This window comes from Cyrtonyx montezumae, unplaced genomic scaffold (assembly GCF_038088225.1).
Source record: "Cyrtonyx montezumae isolate F1298 unplaced genomic scaffold, pur_monq_1.0 scaffold_20, whole genome shotgun sequence".
Lineage (NCBI taxonomy): Eukaryota > Metazoa > Chordata > Aves > Galliformes > Odontophoridae > Cyrtonyx > Cyrtonyx montezumae.
In genome coordinates this window covers 8,994,763-9,016,140 of record NW_027071937.1, presented here as the reverse complement: position 1 = coordinate 9,016,140, position 21,378 = coordinate 8,994,763, and the positions used below count along the sequence as shown (strand labels likewise).

General features: G+C 45.9%; 1 protein-coding gene across 8 annotated transcripts in view; it reads right to left on the bottom strand.

The window, feature by feature from the left end:
* Positions 1–21,378, bottom strand: part of ZNF618 (zinc finger protein 618) — a 153,894-nt gene that overhangs the window by 70,904 nt on the left and 61,612 nt on the right. For all 8 annotated transcript variants that reach the window (XM_065737695.1, XM_065737692.1, XM_065737689.1 and 5 more), the window contains exon 2: positions 2,983–3,026. In XM_065737695.1, the coding sequence (XP_065593767.1) occupies positions 2,983–3,026 (44 nt within the window). The remainder of the gene's footprint in view (positions 1–2,982; positions 3,027–21,378) is intronic.

The following is a 21,378-nucleotide window of genomic DNA, read 5'->3' as shown; positions in this document are numbered from 1 at the left end:
TCAGACATAATTGCACATTTGGTTTTTCAATTATTTCTTGTCAAGATCCAGAGCCCACCATCTGAACACTGACATTAATTATTGGTAAGTAGTTTGTTTCACACTGGTGTTACGGAGATTCCCAGCAATTACCCCGAGGTCTGCATCCCCAGCACCGCTCCCATACTGCCTGCCTTCCTGCCAGCCTTCCATGCTGGCACGCAGGGATCCAGCCTGCTCCACCTCACTCACATGGGGCTTTGAAGGCTCCAGGAACTTCCCAGAGACAGCAGTGGGATATCTGATCCCCAGGAAACGTCCCTGCTCCAACACAGCCCAAGTCACTGCATGGCATCTTCCAGTTGGGTTCCTTCCGACCCCTGTGAGCACTCGGCTCTTGGCCATATGCTCCCACAGCTCCAGCTGCCCATCACACAACAAAAAGTAAAAAAACCTTCTTGTTACTGGTTTTTAATTTCCCACCTGTTAATTTTGTTGATTGACTTTTTTTCTTGCAAAAGGAGAAAGATGTCTATGGTCCACCTTTTCCAAAGCATTCAATAGCATGCACAGCTTTGTCACGTTCTCTTAGTTGCCATCTTCTCCAAGGCAAACAGCCATCACTCCTTTCGCTACCTTAAGAGTTTTTTTCTGCTCTCCTAATAATTCTCCTTGGTTCTTACAGTATCCCATTAATAAGCACACAGAGAGCTATGGGATCCACACACCAGTTAACAAGGTAGGAAACAGAGAGCTCTTTCTGCCACCACCAATTCGCGGCTGAAAACAGCTGCATGCTGAACCAATGTTATTTCAAAGGCAGCAGCCAGGCCTGATCAGAGCTGCAGAGGTGATAAGATCAGAAAAATCCTGTGCCTTTGGAGCTTTTAACATTTACTTGAAACAGAATAAAATCAATTCCCTGTGATAAATAAATAAAAATAGGAGTGACCTGATACTATGGTCACCACATTAAAATCGAGCTAGTAAACAGCTAGTAAAAAAATACCAACAGTAAAAAGGGTAAAGTTGCCCTGGCAATCTTATTTTGCTTACACTTCTTACTGATATAAATTAATAGTTAAAAGCTTACATGATAGCTTGCAATTAATGAGAGGGTTTCAAGCAGCAACAACTTTGAAAAACAACCACCTTGTATTGCCAGCCACTAACTGCCTCACAGAAGACTTCATCAAAGCCAAATTTCAACCTTCAGCCACAGGATGAGCTTTGCTTTAAATCTGAACAGGTTTTGCTTTTTTTGCTTTCTGTGACCATCTTTTGTTCAGGTAGGAAGATGCTGAAGTGGATTTTGTTTCCAAACTCCTTAGCCCATTCCCGGTTTTCCTTCCAGTGCTTTGTTCAAGCCATTCTGAGAGCAAGCACCACTGGTTCTCTCTGATGAGTCTCCCAAACCTGGGAAAACTTCTGTTTTCTTCTGCCTAAGATGGATGCCGGCACTGCTCCCCGCTGCTGAAATCTGCCCACGAAGCCCCACGCACTGGGTGCCCCAAAGCCAGGCAGGTGATGGCAGGTGGAGGTGACACCAGGTTGGGGTGAAGCATAGCACCATGCACACGTTTTCCATAGCAGCCAAACTGGCTGCTGTTTTTCTGTCGCTTACTGTCTTCTGTTGACAATGATGTAACTCACAAATGTGCCATGGCTGCTCCGAGGTCCCCTCACCCTGTGACAGCACTTCCCTGACACTGCCATCTTCTTCATCCCTATCACCAACCAGGGGATCAGGCCCAGCCAGCACAGGTTCATGAAATGAAACTTCTTATGAGGAAAAGCTGAGACCCCTTCTAACCCCTACAATTCTGCAGCAGCATGGTGTCTGGCAAGCTGTGCAGAGGAAAAGGCCCTGACAGTGTGAGCTGACACTGGGCAGAACATGAGGCAGCAGTGTGCCCAGGGGGACAAGAATGCCAACAACATCCTGGCTTGTGTGAGCAGCAGTGCAGCCAGCAGGAGCAGGAGAGCATCGTCCCTCTGTACAGCACTGATGGGGCCGCTCCTCAGTGCTGTGCTCAGTGCTGGGCCCCTCACTGCAGTACAGACATGGAGGCCCTGGAGGGTGTGCAGAGACAGACACGGAGCTGTGAGGGGTCTGGAGCACAAGTGTGATGGGCAACTGGGATGGGTCAGCGTGGAGAAGGGGATGCTCAGGGGAGACCTCATTGCTCTTTGCAACCACCTCTAAGGTGGCTGTGGTGAGGCTGGAGTCAGGCTCTGCTCCCAGGTAACAGTGAGAGGACGAGAGACGATGGCCTCATGTTGCACCATGGGAGGTTCAGGTTGGATATTAGGAAAATTTCTTCTCAGAAAGAGTGGCTGGGCATTGGCACAGCCTGCCCAGGAAATGGTGGAGTCAGTGCCCCTGGAGGTGTTCAGGAACTGTGGAGATGTGCCACTTGGGGACTTGGTCAGTGGGCACGCTGGGGGTGGGTTGGCCATTGGACTCAATGGTCTTAGAGACCTTTTCCAACCTTAATGACTCCATGATTCTCCAGTTCTTGTGCAGGTTCCCATTCCCAGCAGCAGCTCACTCCCCTTGCCATGCCATGTGCGCTCCCCAATACATCTTTAATGTTGTCAGCACTTAGAGCCTTGCACCTCTCAGCTCCTACATCTCCACCTATTTTTACCACAAAACCTTTGGAACACAGGTGAAGAATTTGCTGTGCTGCACATGAACCATGGAAGATGCACATCCAGAGATGCTCTCTGCACCACGGCATGTTTATGCTGGAGGAGACACAGACAGATGTGTGTGCTGCACACGCACATCTCGCAGTCCCCATAGCTGGAATTACCTCCCTTGCATCCACCTCCAGCAAAATCTAAATGTGGGTGTGCAGTCACTGCCCTCCAACAGCTCCCAACACATACTCCTCATGCAATTACTCTTTGCCATTAATTGCCAAGGTCGGGAATGCAGCTGAGCAAAGCTGAACCTGGCCAACACAACCCCACAAAGAAGGGAAATCTGTCACATACCTGCTGGAAGAGCTCCTCCTCCCACTGCTGCTGCTTTCGTCAGCCTGCAAGACAGAAGACATTAAAAGATGGGTTTAGGTTAAGAATACAGTGCTGTCCTCTAATCCTTTTGGTGCACCTTGTACCAAAACTACCCTGAGTTGCACAGTTCTCAATGCTCAGTCTTGGCAGGATGTACCACGCGCTTACATCCAAGTCCACAGCTTTCAGCAGTCCATGGCAGGACTTCAGACACAGCTCCACCAAGGAGGTAATTTTATTATTCCCTTCTTGTGATGCTGCCTCCAAAACCATTCAACCGGCAGCAAATGCTGGAGATCGCTCATGCTATTATTTTATTGCGTGCTACCAGAGTCTCCCAAAGTTTAAAGCAACAAATCTTCCTTTTCAAGAGGAAAATAAAATCAAAACATTCAATGCACAGAAGGGAAATATACAAATTCAGTGCATCCAAGCTGAGATGGCCTAAATTCACACCAAGAAAACACAGCACCTTGCAATCCCTGCACCAGAGTGGGTCAGGCAGCGGGTCTGGGGATACTGCGCGTCATCCCAACCCACATCAACCCAACCTCCTCGATTCCATCCCTCCTCATTCATCCCAAACCACAGCTCCGTGCCTCTCTCTTCCCAGAAGAGCTCTGGGGGGCTGAGCCCCAACAGTCCCTGTCCCATACACACCTGGCCCAGCCCCCCCTGCTCCCCATGGGCGCCCGATCGCGGCCCCGCACACGGGAAGGGGATGGGCACGGGGCCGCCTCCTCCCCGCCTTCATTCCCCAGCTCTCTGATGAGAGGCCTCCTTGGAAAGACAATATTATTCCAAACCCAGAAATTTTATTTCTGAATTTGTGCAAATATAAGTTAAAAGATATTAGCTGCATTTCACATTTTGTGCAAATGGCAGAAACAGGCAATTCATGTGCAGCAGGATGGGGGCTAGCCAACGATTTCGATAAAATAAACCCTTTTTTAATTTAAATGCTAATGCACTGAATTAAAATTTAATAACTGAGGAAATTGAAAAGCCGAGCAGGAATATTGGAAATAAATCCAAGCAGAAACAGCTGAAATTAAAAATTCTAGAGAGTGGGAGGATAGCAGCTAAGCTGTCTTATATGATTACATTTTTTTTTTTCAGAACGAAGGGGGGAAGGAAAAAAAAATCCTATCTTTGGCTGCTGTAGGGCAGTAAATCGAGAGTGCTGTGATTTATTGCTCAATTTTCCTGAGGGAAAAAGGCTTTCTTTCATGCTGAAATATTTCATAAATTTCAAGCCAGCATAAATTCTTAATTTAAAAGTTATGGAGGTCACATTTAGTGCAGTGGTGCAATTCTGGAACCTTAAAGGAGTAGCAACCAAAAATTACAATTTAAATTTTTTTCTTCTTTTCTTAATTCTTTGCATGAAATTTTGTTCAAAAGGACTCCCTGCATTACATGGAGCAGAGAGGCATCCTGGCTTCACAACGCTTCCAAAATCCACTGGAAATGAAGAGATAAAAATCTAATTGAATTACTAAAAGTTATTATTTTTTTTTTATCATTGTGAACCACTTGAGGAATTTCTGTTAAAAAATTTCCTCCCTCCATCGCCTGGGAAAAGCCAGAAGGGAGGAGCTGACAATGTAATTGCTTCTGTTAGATCTCCAATCTTTTGTGAGCGCTGATATGTTCATTTGTTATACAGCTGTTCGGCTACAGAAAGGATGTCAGAGCACCCATAATTCAAAGCAATCAATCAAAAATTAATGATTTGTCATGCTTACACAATGGAAAAAAAAAGGAAAAAGAAAAAAGAAAAAAAAAAGCTTTATGGGTTCCTGCCACTGGTAGATTGCTCAAACCTTCGGGGCATTTTCTAGGAGATTAGATCTGTGTGTACAAAAAAAAAAAGATAAAAAAGGAAAAAAATAAAAGAGCAGATGAAAAGGAGACTTCGTACAAAGCCAGGGCAGCAGGCTGTGGGGTGCTGAGCCGTTGGCATCGTCCAAAATCCCACCAAGATTGGGGACACCGCAAGCCCATCCCTTCTGTTTCTGCAAAACTCAACTGCAATGTCACCTGAAGGCTGCCCCATGTGGGAGGGAGACTGCCCCACACCTGGGCCCCACAGCGGCCACGCCGTGGTGACACCGGGATCCCCACCATCCCCACGGGGACCCACACCCGGATCATCAGCTGCTGTGTCCGCAGCACCAGTACCCAGCACCACCCATGCACAGGGAAAGGTTCTGGCTTGGGAAGTCCTATTTGGGAAGTTCTGTTGGAAAATGTCATTTCTAACAACAGTTTTTTTGACTTTTTGACCTCTTTTCCTCAGCAGTTCTTGGGCACCACTCATGATGCCACATGTATCAGTGCAGAGGGTGCGAGGCAGGTGAGGAACACAGAAAGGAAGGTTTGATGGCGTTACCCCCTTCAACATGATGGACTTCTCTGCTTTAAAAGAGAAAAGAGAAACCACAGGAGAGCTCTCATCTCATTCATGGGTGTACAATCTGTTGGCTTGCCCAGGATACACCATATGAAGAGGAATTATCTTGGGTCTTGTAGAAAATATATAATATAGTTAATGAAAATAAGTAACAAAACTTTATTTATTTACTTACTTATTTACATTTTTTAATTAAAATATATAAAGATGAAGGCAACAAAAGCATAGAATTAGCAGGTTGGACTCATGTAAGTTGGTTTCCCACCAGCCAAGATGCTCTTAGCATAGAATCAGACAAGGTTTGGGTTGAAGGACCCTCACAGCCCACAGCCCCATCCCTTCTATGGGCTGGCTGCCCCCCAGCTTGGGCTGCCCAGGGCCCATCCACAGCTTCGGGCACCTCCAGGAATGGGCACCCACAGCTCTGGGAAGCAGTGCTGGGGCCCCTGACGAAAGGATTTCCCCCTCATGTCTAACCTAAATCTCCTCTCTTTTAGCCATTTCCCCTTGTTGTATCACTATCTGCCCATCCCAAAAGTCCATCGCCTGTTTATAAGTTCCAAGGAGGAGCAAAGCAGCCCCCAGCCTGCCCACATGGGAAGACACTCAACTAGCATGAGCATCTGGGGCTGCTGCAAGCCCATACCTGTCCCCTTAGTGTGAATCCAACAGACCTAAAGAGCAAGGCAAGGCCGAAGGAAATCAGATGCAGCTCTATAAAAGGGTCATGACTGCTTAAATAAGCCTATCCCAATGGAAGTGCTGCCTGCAAGGTGACTGTGACATGATGCTGAGGACCCCATTAGGCAGCTCCAACCCTGACCAATCACAAAGCAAATATCATGTTCAGAAAGGTGTCATGGACCCGAGGAAATGTATCTGCAGATGTGGCATTGGAACAGACTAGAAATATCTGAAGAAAGCTAAAGCGATTGTATGGGAACTACTGAGTCATGGCCTGAACCACTGAGGTGAGCACTGAGTCAGCCATGGGAGCACAGGTGAAGGCAGTGCACCTGTGTGACCAGAAGGGGTGGAGTCTGGCTCCACCTCTCCCAGACCCCATTTAAGGGCTGACCAGCACTGGTGAAGGATCTCTTTCTGGACGTTGCTCCTCTGAAGTTTCCTATTATAAGCCTAGGTCACAGGTACAGATTTTCCTTTTATTTTGACTGTCTCTTTTCCATCACAATTATCTGTCTAACTATACCATCTATAAAATATCTTGGCTATTACACCATTTGGTATTATTATATGTCACCATCCAAGCACCGTCAACCTGAACGTGCTGAAATGGCTCCAAGCAACTTTCAACAAAGCAATGTCTTTGGGAAGGGCGAAGAGAAACCTTCCCCATGCCAGTTTACCCAGTTCATTTACGTGAGTGATTTCCTCAGTCTTAACTGAGGAAGCAGAGGAGCAGGGCTTGTTGCTGCCCGCCAGACTGCGATGATGGGGTGTACGGAACAGAGACAATGCCCCCACTTGGAACAGTAACACGGCATAAAATAATTTACAGTTCAAAATATGACTCTCTGAAGCTGCTTTCGGATCTGGTACATCAAGGGTAGTTATGCAAAACTAACAGAGAAAAACAGCTATTAAATTAAAATGTGCAAAACCAGAATGTGCTTTCTGACCATATGTTCCCTGACACAAGCAGAAAGTGAATCATGTGATAAATAAGAAATATATCAGCATTTCCTACCAGGATGAAGTGTCAAAAATTAGGAGTCCGAGCAGATGCACAGCTGACCCTGGAAATGTTTGTTTAGAGAAAGGGCTACACTATGTGGGGAAAACTGAAAGCAAAATTAACAGCTCCTGAGAAGCAACAACATAATGAAAAAACATTAAAACAAGAAATGAGATTTTGGAAGACTGAAGCATGAGGCTCCCACTGACAGTTCAGTTATGGCTACGCAGCCCACGGATGGCACCGAACCCAAAATATCAGCTGAGGTAAGCAAGGGTTTGTGACACTGAGATCTCTGCTGCACTGGATCCAACCTCTGTTAATTAATGCTTCTATGAATTAATTGCTCCCACCCGCAGTACCAATTCTGTACTTATACTGAAACTTCTGAGGTCCTCTCGCAGCCTCTCCCAAAGCGAGGTAAGGAGAGGTTAAACCCATGGACTGTTTGTAGAAGGGTGGAATTGTTTGTTTTACCTGGGGGAGGAAAAAAGGGAGGAAAAAAAAAGACAAAAGCAACCTGAGTATGTTGCAAAAGAGAGCTCAGTCCCTGCTGGCGGAACACAAACCACACGTACAGGTCAGGAGGGAGCCAGGAGCACACACTCAGCATGGAAAATTTCACTCCAAATAATTAAAATTTGGCACCAAGATAACCAGCTGAAAACAGGTCTTGCAAAGGAATGTGCCATAAAAATAACTGCCGGCCTGCCTGCCTGCGCTGCCTGGTATTATTAACTTCAGAGCAACAGAACGTGCAGGAAGTGGTCAGGTATTTTTTCTCTTTTTTCCAATAAAGGAAGGCTAAGATGCTGGCAGCTTTCTGTTCAACTTTCATTAAAGAGAAAAAAGGAAAAAAAAAGGGAGAAGAAACCCCACGGTGCACCAAACCATCTGCAGAACACCGGGACTGAAAGATCCACCTGCACCCTTGGTTCCTGCTGTCACTGGAAATTGCCAATTTCTACTGCCACTGAGTGCTGGCAATACAAACATCACTCACCTTGTTCTGCTCAGCCCTCTCCAGCCTAGTGATGTCCCCCACATTTAACTAAAAGCAAAGGGCATCGCTGAGCAGGTGGCAGAGCTGAGCACCTGTGCCTGTCTGCTTCCCAGAGGCAAAGCATCGCCTGAACGAGGAAAAATGATGCCAGGTGCTTCAGAGAATCACAGAGCTGTAGGGGTTGGAAGGGACCTCCAGAGATCACTGAGTCCAACCCCCTGCCAAAGCAGCTCCCAGCCCAGGGTGCACAGGTAGGTGTCCAGGTGGGTCCTGAACGTCTCCAGAGAAGGAGACCCCACCACCTCTGTGTGCAGCTCCAGTGCTCCATCACTGCACTGGGAAGAAGTTCCCACACACATTGGTGCACAACTTCCCATGCTTCAGTTTGTGGCCATTTCCCCTCGTCCTATCACCACACACTGCTGAGAAGAGTCCGGCCTCGTCCCTTTGCCTCCTGCTCCTTAGATATTGATAGGCGTGGATGAGATCCCCTCTGAGTCTTCTTTTCCCCATGCTGACCCAGGTCTCTCAGCCTTTCCTTGTAAGGGAGGTGTTCCATGCCCTTTATCATCTCTGCAGACCTCCACTGGACTCTGTCCAGGAGATCCCTGTCTTTTTTGTACCCGGAACTGGACACAGTGGTGAAGCCACACTGGGGCAGAGTAGAGGGGGAGGATCACTTCCCTCGACCTGCTGGCCATGCTCTCCTTAATGCACCCCAGGATCCCATTGGCCTTCTTGGCCACCAGGGCACACTGCTGGCTCATGGACAACCTGTCATCCACCAGGACACCCAGGTCCCTCTCCTCAGAGCTCCTGTACCAGTGCAGGCGGTTACTCCCCCCTAGGTGCAAGACTCTACGCTTGCTCCTGTTAAACCTCATCTGGTTCATTTCTGCCCAGCTCTCCAGTCCGTCCAGGTCTCTCTGAATGGCAGCACAGCCTTCGGGCACATCAGCCACTTCTCCCAGCTTTGTATCATCAGCAAACTTGCTGACGGTGGACTCTATCCCCTCATCAAGGTCACTGATGAAGATGTTGAACAGGACCAGACCCAGCACCAACCCCTGAGGAACACTGCTCAGTACAGGCCTCCAACTGGACTGTGCTTTGGAAAGCTGTGGTTTACCCCATCCTTACTCTTTGCCTTGGCACATCCACAAGGGGCAGCAGCAGGCTCTGACAGGGCTGAGCTTTCCACGAGGGAACAAATAAGCCCACCAGAAAGGAGGAATGTGCTCCCTATTTCCTCTGCTGCAGCTTTCCCCTCAAGAAATAACCAAAACAATTTAAAAAAACCCCAAAAGTTTCAAAAAGGAGGAAATCTGAGCTCCACCAAGCACCTCCCCCACCAGGGCAGGGCACACCACACCCCAGTGGAGCTGAGCCCACATGGGGTCTGCTTTAACAAGGAGCAGTTCCAAAATTAGGGGTGAGCATCCATGGGAATTTCTTTTCTTCAGCCACAGAGTCAAATAAAAGCACCTAAGGGAAGAAGCTGCTGCTTCCTCTTGTGGCAATGGGGAACACCTAGCTGGGAGAGGTCTGCCCAGCAGCGTCCAGTCCAACCCTCACCACACCTCCTTCAGGCTGTACTCAGTGTGAGAGGATGCAGTGCCAAAGTGGTACACTCACCCGTCCCAGAGAGGACAAGATGTCCATCCCTGTAACCCGGCAGCCATGGGTGGTGGCTCCCAGCGGTGACAACCATGCTGTGCAAGGACAGCCAAGAGCAGTGCCAGGACCCAGCCAAGGACCCACTGAGCTGCAGAGGTGATGCTCCAGTCCCCACGGGGCCAGGCAGGTGAAACCACAGGTGCTCCCCAGGTCCCACACACAGAGGGTGCCCATCCCTGCGTTAGCAGGGGGAATTACAAACTGACAACGCGTCATGATGTTCGTACACCCTGGAAGCACCTTGCTTCCCTGCAGGTCCCCAGCTGTCACGAAGCCTCACAGTGCCTCCCAAACTCGACTGTTGGCAGTGGGGCCCAGACCCACCTGCTCAGGGCAGCCCACAGGTCAGGTGTGAGCACAAGGTTTCACCAAAAAGCTGAAATGGGAATGAAGCTTTCCCCACTCAGAGTTACAGTTCTTCTGAGCGAACCCAGTGGCCCTCTCTACAATGATTTCAACTGGCAGGAGAATAATTTTCTTTTTTATTTTTTTTTTCGTTTCTTTTGTAATACTGTTTGGTCCTGAAAACAGTTGGATTGAGTTTCCTCAAACTTTTCTCCAAATTCCAGAAATTTGGAGCTGGGGAATGAATACTGTAAGTGGGCCAACAAAAAAGTAAAACAAAAGTCATCAAAATGTAGCATTCACAGTTATCGTTATTTTTCCATTCTACAATCTAATTTAATAATGTGGGCAGTTCACCTGCACCCACCCATTTCCAGAGCTCTCAGCAGCTCACAACGGAGAGATGCACTCCCTGCTGGAAAAGGCACAACCAGCTCTTAGCCAGGAGAGCTGAGCTAACAGCAAAGCCACTGAGGGAACACATCTGGACACATCTGCCTCCCCCAGCTCCCCCTGCACACAAAACACCTCTCCCAGTTACATCCTTATCGCAGACCACAGATCAAAAACCATCCTTCAGATTTCCTGCCAGCCTACTGCTACCAAGAGGAATGAGTAGTGCGAACAGCACGGACTGACTATGAACAAATCCAGAGCTTTCTGCTCTCAAACCAGAAGAAAGAAAAAACCTCTGAAGCACCCAGGGTTTCCCCATCACCTACCATTTGCTTTGGCTCCCAGTACTTCAGGCAGTCCCAGACACGTTTAAGGACTGCAAGCAGTTCCCTTTCAGTCAAGGGAATATTCATATGAGTAATTTTATGAACTTGCTGAAAGTATTGGCAGAATCTGTGCTTGGAATTTCAATTTTTCTCTTGAGGCAGCCCAGGGAAATTCAAGTAGCAGATTCTGGCAGCGGTAGACAGAAGGAAGGGAACATTAAATAAATTTTAACCTCAAACTACAACTGTTCAAACGAGAATTAAAAAGCTTCCACCCAACACAACTCAGTGAGCTGCTGCTTATGTCTTCTGTGGTATAGGTGATGTTGTTCTTTTATTCTTTTTTTTTTCTTTCAGAAAAGTCATGAAATTAAAATTATGAATTAAATCAATGCAGTAAAATGGCCTGGATTAAAAGAGTTCCTCCTTGATTATAAGCAACCGAAAAGTAATCAAAATATTTTTTCCATCTCCTGTAGCTCAGTACTCCCCTTACTCTGCTCTCTATGAGAAAAATAATCAAATTGAGGGTGAAGAGGAGAAAAACCATTACTGATTACTCCTGAACTCTCGTATTATTAAAAGCTGGAAAATAAGAGTGACCAGGCAAAATAACAGCGTTATCTGAATCAGGCACTTGTTTACAGATGGCACGAGTTTTCCAGAAAAAGAAACAGCTGGAAATATTTTTAAGGAATAGATGTATGTGGAATAAAACCTCGGGAAGGAGGAGGGCATTAATATATTTTTACTTGGGCAAAAAAAGGGGGAGAAAACCCAGGTAACAGAATTTCAGAAATCCGCCCATTGCTCCAGGTTCCCAATTTCACAGGAAACTCACAGGAAATCAACTCCTAAAAAATCCGGTTACGGGCACTTTTCCAAGCGGATAAAACAAACCTATCTAGCAAGAGAAGAGCCCACACGAAGGAAAAATTAAAACAGGGCTTATTTATACACAGAATCCCACGTATTTTACGACAGAAGTGCCACTAACGCATTTCCTTCTGCCGCACTTGAGCAGGCGCATCTCTTGGCTCTGCATGGGAAGGCAGTGCAGATGCTTCTCACACACCCTGCCCTCCAGGCCCTTCCTCGGCCCCATAGCCTTTCCCTGGATGCTATCAGCTTCATGGCAAGGCCTCAGGGCTCCATCCAGCCAACCCAGGCACACCCAGCACCACGCCCACAACGCTTCTGAGCGTTTCCAAGGAGACTGCATAGACATGATGGGCTCCATTATGACACATGGCAACCACGGAAAGAGCCGCGTGAGAGGACCACGGAGGAGCAGGAGCTCCTCTCCAGTAGCCATGCTGATCCATGCAGGTAATTCTCAAGTCCTGCTTTCTGAGCCTTGATCAGAGTGCCAGCAAAGAGGGAGCTGAGCCCGTAGCCGCAGGGAAAACACCTCCACTGGAAACCCCAAAGTCCTGCTGCTACTTCTCAGGACAGAGACCCACACAGACCATCCTGCTCATCTCTGACGCAGGTCTGTGACCTTCAAGAAGCCCCAACCCAAACGTGAGAAAACATCAGAAACAAAAAAGAAAAGCAACTCCTGTGCAGGACATCCTCACAGAACCACTTGCATGTGGGGCTGGTCCCGATGACCTCAGGGCTGAGGAGGAGTGCAGTGGGGAAGCACTTCTTGGAAGGAGCTTTCATAAGGCTAAAACTTTGCCCTTTAACTCTGCAGACATTGGAGCACGTACCAGAGCAGCTGCTCGCACATCAGCAGCAGCGATGCAGTCCCTGCATCTAGGACTTGTTTTTTTGCAGATTTAGCAGAATGCTTTGGGTCCCTCCACAACTAACAGCACCACACAGACACAGAGTACTGACAGTGCTCAGTTTAAATCTGAGGTAAGGATTAAAATTAAATATTTGTCAAAACTGTGATAATCCAAAGCAGAACATCACCGTACAGAATTAGAAATGGATGATACCATAAATCCCTCGGTGGGAATACAGAACGGGACAGCAGTACGAAAGCAGAAGTTTTCTCCTTACAGTCCTGTTCCTAACACCATGAAATAACAAAAACTCTCCTGACAAGAGAAAGCCCACAGAGCGTTTAGAAAAGGTCTAAGGAGCAGAAACCAAACAAAGGTTTACTGCTGGATGGGTAACTGCAGACCATCATCTTCTCGCCCAATTTTGTATGACTGGATTTATAAGAGCATGAAATGGTGGGAATTTTACAAAAAAACCCAAAACTAATCTAAAAAAAAAGGCAAACCCCACTGATGTACAACTGAGAAGGGGGAAAGAATGCAGAGCTGGAGGACTGCTGTGAACTTTAAAAGAGCAGTGATTACAGGGGGGAGATTCTGGAGTTCAGTCTGCGTATCTACCAGGAAAAATAATGAGAAGGAGAAGGAAAATGTAAAGAAAAACGAACAGAAGAAGGAGAAGGAGAAAAGAAGAAGAAGGTAAAGGAAATAAAAGGAAAAGGAAACAGAAAAAGGGAAAGGGAAAGGGAAAGTTAGAGAAACAGAGAAACATGGAGGAGCAGGAAGATGAAGAAGAGGAAGAGGGAGAGGAGGAGGAAGAGGAAGAGGAAGAGGAAGAGGAAGAGGAAGAGGAAGAGGAAGAGGAAGAGGAAGAGGAAGAGGAAGAGGAGGAAGAAGAGGAGGAAGAAGAGGAAGAGGAGGAGAAGGAAGAAGAGGAAGAGGAGGAGGAGGTAGAAGAGGAAGAAGAGGAAGAGGAAGAGGAAGAGGAAGAGGAAGAGGAAGAGGAAGAGGAAGAGGAAGAGGAAGAGGAAGAGGAAGAGGAAGAGGAAGAGGAAGAGGAGGAAGAGGAGGAAAAGGAGGAAGAAGAGGAAGAAGAGGAAGAAGAGGATGAGGAAGAGGAGGAAGAAAAAGAGCAAGAGGAGCAGGTGAATGAGGAAGAAAAAAGAAGAAAAAGAAAAGAAAAGAAGAAAAAGGAATAGAAGAAAAAGAAAAATAAGAAAAAAAGAAGAAAAAGAAGAAAAAGTGTTCAGGTGGCTGAGCAGTTATATCCAACAGCATTACATGGAAGGTGTACACTGGGAGAGATGGGGATGAGAAATGGATGTCCCTATACATTTAATGGGCTTAGTACGTATATAGAATGCATTGCTGTGACCATAATATTTGTGGTATAGAAACTCATGCACGACCATGCATAGAATACGGGGGTACATTCAGTAGGGGTACATTATAAAAATGAGATCCTTATCCCGAAGCAAGGAGGAACTGGGGGGTACTGGGGTATGGGTTGGGATTGGTTTCAGTGGATGTTTTGGGGGTGGTTTGGGGGGAAGCTGCTGAGTTTTGGAAAGGAGGGGGAGGGTGGTGACTGTTGGTGGCGGTGGGTGACATTGACGCCATTGGATTTTAATGGGGTTGCGATGTTTTATTCGTGTGGGGTTGGGCTGGTTTGGTTGCCGCGTGATGTTTCTTGTGGGTCTTGTTTGTTGTATTAGAGCTTGTGCAGAAATTATCTCGGGGTATTCGGGCTGCTTAGGGGTGTTGCAAAAAGTAGGTTATTTGAAAACACCAGCTATTGGAGCTGGAGAGAGAGGATAAAGGAAAAGGAAAAGAAGACAAAAAATAAGAAAAAGAAAAGGAAAAGGAAAAAGAAAAAGAATAAAAAGAATAAAAAAGAAAGAAAAAAAGGAAAAATGGCAATTAAAGAGGGAAAAAATGACACTGGAGAAAAAGGCTTAAAGCAGAAATCTTAAAAAATCTGATGGCAAAACAGAACAGCTCCCTCCAGCCAAGCACAAGTCCTATCAATATCAACAGACCCACTCCCAGAGCCAATATAAACAAACAAGCAAACAAACAAAACTTTCAGATTAAAAAATAATAATAATAAAAGGAAAATACAGCAATAAAAAGAGACTAAAAAGAAAGAAAAGCAAAAGAGAAAGCTCTGTGCTAGCTCCCAGCTAACCTGGGCACAGCCAGCTCCACTGCTTGCCGAGAACCACGCCAGGCTGGATCACAAGGAAGAACCACTGTTCTTGGGCCACAATCACAGAAGCTGCCCTGGGAAGCTCCCCCAACAGTCCTCATAGCCAGCATGGCACTGGAACCCCAGTACCACCAACCTCTGCTTCTCTGACTCCCAAATGGCATTTTTAAGTCATTCGTTGGGCTACAGACATTTTCTTTCAAAGCAAATTTCATGGGACAAACACTGCCTGGACCCAGACCACATGACCTTCTGTTCTCTGTCGTTCACAGAGCTGAAAAAAGGAGGAAGAACTGCAGGGAAATAATATTCAGCCAAAAGTGCAGGGACAGCGAGACCACCACTGCACGGATCCGTGTCGTTTTTGCTGAACTGATCACACAATGGAGTGTGACACTCATTTTCAAACAGTGGAAATGATGCAGTCTGACATTTAGCATTTTCTGACGTATACAGGCAAAATTCCCGTCCTCCTCACTTTTTAAGGCAAGAACTCCAGGCTATGTTCAATATCTAAAGGAAACGCCAGCCCCAAGTTCTGTGCGACCCAGAATTACATAACCCAAAATCTTATTCTTTTAGCTTTCCAAAATATATATATTAAAATCCATACATTCTTCCTTCAGCTCAACCTGAGAAGGAATTTTTCAATTTTTCAGTGCTTCAAGGAAACCAACGATCGATGGAAAACCAACTGCACAGCTCTGCCACCAGGACAGCTTTGTCACATCAGTGCTGGAGAACCACAACTGTGATGTGCGTAAGTACAAAGGCTGATACAAAACCCATCTCAGGGCTGAACTTCGCAGGCTCCTGACACGAAAGCACGAAGCTGTGACTGCCCCCCTAAAACTCAGCAGTGGCCGTGGGTCATGTCCAAAAAGCAGAGAGAAACCCCACAGCCCAACTGTCGCGAAGCCTAATTTTGAGACGAGGTCTGTGTCAACCCAGAACACAGGCGGCTGCTGCTGCCCGTGCCTGGCTCTGCCTGTAAGTTGAGAAGAGATCCATGAGCCCAATGTGACAGAACTGTGGTCCTCTGCACGAGGAACAAACAGGCCAAGGGCTGCTCCCCCCTCCAGACACATCCCCTGAAATTCCGCCACCGCCAGCCCGCTCCCTCCTGCTCCAGACTCCCATGGGCATGAGCTGCAGAAGATGCTGGAATGGGAAAAGCTCCATACCCCAACTTTGGCAACCTCTTCCCAAAAAGGGATGCTCACCTCCACTTCACGCTGTGGCAGTCCCACAATTAACTCATCCTGAGTTGACTGTTTCACACCCGGATCACACACAAACCACAGCTGCTGCCATGGATATTTTCTGTATGAACTGTTTGGTACCCAAGGAGCATTGCATACAAGTTCTGTGAGTGTCTCATGGCACATCACCTCCAAACAGTTGCCCTACTGAACAAAGGGAAAATTTCTTACATCCAGGAATTATTTCCTGCTCATAACCTTCCAGGTGTGGGATCCAATATAAAGAAAGATGTGACAACTCAGGGCATTTGTGTGAAATACGAGATGGTTGACCAGAGAGGGATGGGGACACAAGAGAAACACACTTGGTGAAATGAAGGAAATCAAACAGTAAGCTGTATTCTTCAAGGCAGCAGAAGCTGCAGTTCATCAGGCCACACCTCCAAGACATGCTCACTGCACTTCTCGTGGGCAGGGCCTGCAGAAACCCAAGTGGGTTACCTGCAGGCAGTACCTTCCAGCCCTCACAACACCTCTTCCAGGGTCTGGGGGGCATGTGAGAAAGCATCCTGCAGGTCTCACCGATGCTCTTCAAGAAGCAGAGGGCTAAACATTTCCCCATACAAGCTCCCTGCACCCAGAAAACAAGGTGCTCCTAAGTTACAGCCAAAAGAGCAGAAACTCACAGCAGCACAAGCAGGCATGCAGGTGGCTGCTCTCTAGGAGAAAAAAGTAATCAAACTGAGGGTGAAGAGGAGAAAAACCATTACTGATTACTCCTGAACTCTCGTATTATTAAAAGCTGGAAAATAAGAGTGACCAGGCAAAATAACAGCATTATCTGAATCAGGCACTTGTTTACAGATGGCACGAGTTTTCCAGAAAAAGAAACAGCTGGAAATATTTTTAAGGAATAGATGTATGTGGAATAAAACCTCGGGAAGGAGGAGGGCATTAATATATTTTTACTTGGGCAAAAAAAGGGGGAGAAAACCCAGGTAACAGAATTTCAGAAATCCGCCCATTGCTCCAGGTTCCCAATTTCACAGGAAACTCACAGGAAATCAACTCCTAAAAAATCCGGTTACGGGCACTTTTCCAAGCGGATAAAACAAACCTATCTAGCAAGAGAAGAGCCCACACGAAGGAAAAATTAAAACAGGGCTTATTTATACACAGAATCCCACGTATTTTACGACAGAAGTGCCACTAACGCATTTCCTTCTGCCGCACTTGAGCAGGCGCATCTCTTGGCTCTGCATGGGAAGGCAGTGCAGATGCTTCTCACACACCCTGCCCTCCAGGCCCTTCCTCGGCCCCATAGCCTTTCCCTGGATGCTATCAGCTTCATGGCAAGGCCTCAGGGCTCCATCCAGCCAACCCAGGCACACCCAGCACCACGCCCACAACGCTTCTGAGCGTTTCCAAGGAGACTGCATAGACATGATGGGCTCCATTATGACACATGGCAACCACGGAAAGAGCCGCGTGAGAGGACCACGGAGGAGCAGGAGCTCCTCTCCAGTAGCCATGCTGATCCATGCAGGTAATTCTCAAGTGCTGCTTTCTGAGCCTTGATCAGAGTGCCAGCAAAGAGGGAGCTGAGCCCGTACCCGCAGGAAAACACCTCCACTGGAAACCCCAAAGTCCTGCTGCTACTTCTCAGGACAGAGACCCACACAGACCATCCTGCTCATCTCTGACGCAGGTCTGTGACCTTCAAGAAGCCCCAACCCAAACGTGAGAAAACATCAGAAACAAAAAAGAAAAGCAACTCCTGTGCAGGACATCCTCACAGAACCACTTGCATGTGGGGTTGGTCCCCCCATATGCTGAGGTCATTAAATCTGAGGTAAGGATTAAAATTAAATATTTGTCAAAACTGTGATAATCCAAAGCAGAACATCACCGTACAGAATTAGAAATGGATGATACCATAAATCCCTCGGTGGGAATACAGAACGGGACAGCAGTACGGAAGCAGAAATTTTCTCCTTACAGTCCTGTTCCTAACACCATGAAATAACAAAAACTCTCCTGACAAGAGAAAGCCCACAGAGCGTTTAGAAAAGGTCTAAGGAGCAGAAACCAAACAAAGGTTTACTGCTGGATGGGTAACTGCAGACCATCATCGTCTCGCCCAATTTTGTATGACTGGATTTATAAGAGCATGAAATGGTGGGAATTTTACAAAAAAACCCAAAACTAATCTAAAAAAAAAGGCAAACCCCACTGATGTACAACTAAGAAGGGGGAAAGAATGCAGAGCTGGAGGACTGCTGTGAACTTTAAAAAGAGCAGTGATTACAGGGGGGAGATTCTGGAGCTCAGTCTGCCTATCTACCAGGAAAAATAATGAGAAGGAGAAGGAAAATGTAAAGAAAAACGAACAGAAGAAGGAGAAGGAGAAAAGAAGGTAAAAGAAATAAAAGGAAAAGGAAACAGAAAAAGGGAAAGGGAAAGGGAATGGGAAAGATAGAGAAACAGAGAAATATGGAGGAGCAGGAAGATGAAGAAGAGGAAGAGGGAGAGGAGGAGGAAGAGGAAGAGGAAGAGGAAGAGGAAGAGGAAGAGGAAGAGGAAGAGGAAGAGGAAGAGGAAGAGGAAGAGGAAGAGGAAGAGGAAAAGGAAGAGGAAGAAGAGGAAGAGGAGGAAGAGGAGGAGAAGGAAGAAGAGGAAGAGGAAGAAGAGGAAGAGGAAGAGGAGGAGGAGGAAGAGGAAGAAGAGGAAGAGGAGGAGGAAGAGGAGGAGGAAGAGGAAGAGGAAGAGGAAGAGGAAGAGGAAGAGGAAGAGGAAGAGGAAGAGGAAGAGGAAGAGGAAGAGGAAGAGGAAGAGGAAGAGGAAGAGGAGGAGGAAGAGGAAGAAGAGGAAGAAGAGGAAGAGGAGGAGAAGGAAGAAGAGGAAGAGGAAGAAGAGGAAGAGGAAGAGGAGGAGGAGGAAGAGGAAGAAGAGGAAGAGGAAGAGGAAGAGGAAGAGGAAGAGGAAGAGGAAGAGGAAGAGGAAGAGGAAGAGGAAGAGGAAGAGGAAGAGGAAGAGGAAGAGGAAGAGGAAGAGGAAGAGGAAGAGGAGGAAGAGGAAGAAGAGGAAGAAGAGGAAGAGGAGGAGAAGGAAGAAGAGGAAGAGGAAGAAGAGGAAGAGGAAGAGGAGAAGGAGGAAGAGGAAGAAGAGGAAGACGAAGAGGAAGAGGAAGAGGAAGAGGAAGAGGAAGAGGAAGAGGAAGAGGAAGAGGAAGAGGAAGAGGAAGAGGAAGAGGAAGAGGAAGAGAGGAAGAGGAGGAAGAGGAGGAAGAGGAGGAAGAGGAGGAAGAAGAGGAAGAAGAGGAAGAGGAGGAAGAAGAGGAAGAGGAGTAGGAGGAAGAAAAAGAGCAACAGGAGCAGGTGAAAGAGGAAGAAAAAAGAAGAAAAAGAAAAGAAGATAAAGGAATAAAAGAAAAATAAGAAAAAAAGAAGAAAAAGAAGAAAAAGAAGAAAAAGAAGAAAAAGAAGAAAAAGAAGAAAAAGTGTTCAGGTGGCTGAGCAGTTATATCCAACAGCATTACATGGAGGTGTACACTGGGAGAGATGGGGATGAGAAATGGATGTCCCTATACATTTAATGGGCTTAGTACATATATAGAATGCATTGCTGTGACCATAATATTTGTGGTATAGAAACTCATGCACGACCATGCATAGAATACGGGGGTACATTCAGTAGGGGTACATTATAAAAATGAGATCCTTATCCAGAAGCAAGGAGGAATTGGGGGGTACTGGGGTATGGGTTGGGATTGGTTTCAGTGGATGTTTTGGGAGTGGTGTGGGGGGAAGCTGCTGAGTTTTGGAATGGGGGGGGAGGGTGGTGACATTTAATGGCGGTGGGTGACATTGACGCCATTGGATTTTAATGGGGTTGCGATGTTTAATTCGTTTGGGTTGGGTTGGGTTGGTTCCTGCGTGATGTTTCTTGTGGTTTGTTGATGTTTCTTGTGATGTTTGTTGTATTAGAGCTTGTGCAGAAATAATCTCGGGGGATATTCGGGCTGCACAGCGGTTTTACAAAAAGTAGTTTATTTGAAAACACCAGCTATTGGAGCTGGAGAGAGAGGATAAAGGAAAAGAAAAGTTAAAAGTAAAAGAAAAATAAGAAAAAAATGGAAAAGGAAAAGGAAAAAAAAGGAAAAAGAAGAAAAAGATAAAAGTGTTCAGGTGGCTGAGCAGTTATGTGCTACAGCATCACATGGAGGTGTACACTGGGATAGATGGGGATAAGAAATGAATGTCCGTGTACATATAATGGGCTTAGTACATATATGGAATGTATTGCTGTGACCATATTTGTGGTATATAAATATACGTATGATAATGCATAGAATATGGGGGGTATATTCAGTAGGGGGTTACATTATAAAAATGAGATCCTTCTCCAGAGGCATGGGGGAACTGGCGGGTATTGGGGTATGGGTTGGGATTGGTTTCAGTGGATGTTTTGGGGGTGGTTTGGGGGGAAGCTGCTGAGTTTTGGAATGGGGGGGAGGGTGGTGACTGTTGGTGGCGGTGGGTGACATTGACGCCATTGGATTTTAATGGGGTTGCGATGTTTTATTCGTGTGGGGTTGGGTTGGTTTGGTTGCCGCGTGATGTTTCTTGTGGGTCTTGTTTGTTGTATTAGAGCTTGTGCAGAAATTATCTCGGGGTATTCGGGCTTCTTAGGGGTGTTGCAAAAAGTAGGTTATTTAAAAACACCAGCTATTGGAGCTGGAGAGAGAGGATAAAGGAAAAGGAAAATAAGAAAAAAAAGAAAAAGGAAAAGTAAAAGGAAAAAAAGAAAAAGAAAGAGAAAAAGAAAAAGAAAAAGAAAAAGAAAAAGAAAAAGAAAAAGAAAAAGAAAAAGAAAAAGAAAAAGAAAAAGAAAAAGAAAAAGAAAAAGAAAAAGAAAAAGAAAAAGAAAAAGAAAAAGAAAAAGAAAAAGAAAAAGAAAAAGAAAAAGGAAAAGAAAAAGAAAGAAAAAAAGAAAAAGAAAAAGAAAGAAAAAAAGAAAAAGAAAGAAAAAGAAAAAAGAAAAAGAAAAAGAAAAAGAAAAAGAAAAAGAAAAAGAAAAAGAAAAAGAAAAAGAAAAAGAAAAAGAAAAAGAAAAAGAAAAAGAAAAAGAAAAAGAAAAAGAAAAAGAAAAAGAAAAAGAAAAAGAAAAAGAAAAAGAAAAAGAAAAAGAAAAAGAAAAAGAAAAAGAAAAAAAAGAAAAAGAAAAAGAAAAAAAAAAGGAAAAAGAAGAAAAAGGAAAAAGAAGAAAAAGGAAAAAGAAGAAAAAGGAAAAAGAAGAAAAAGGAAAAAGAAGAAAAAGGAAAAGGAAAAGGAAAAGGAAAAGGAAAAGGAAAAGGAAAAGGAAAAGGA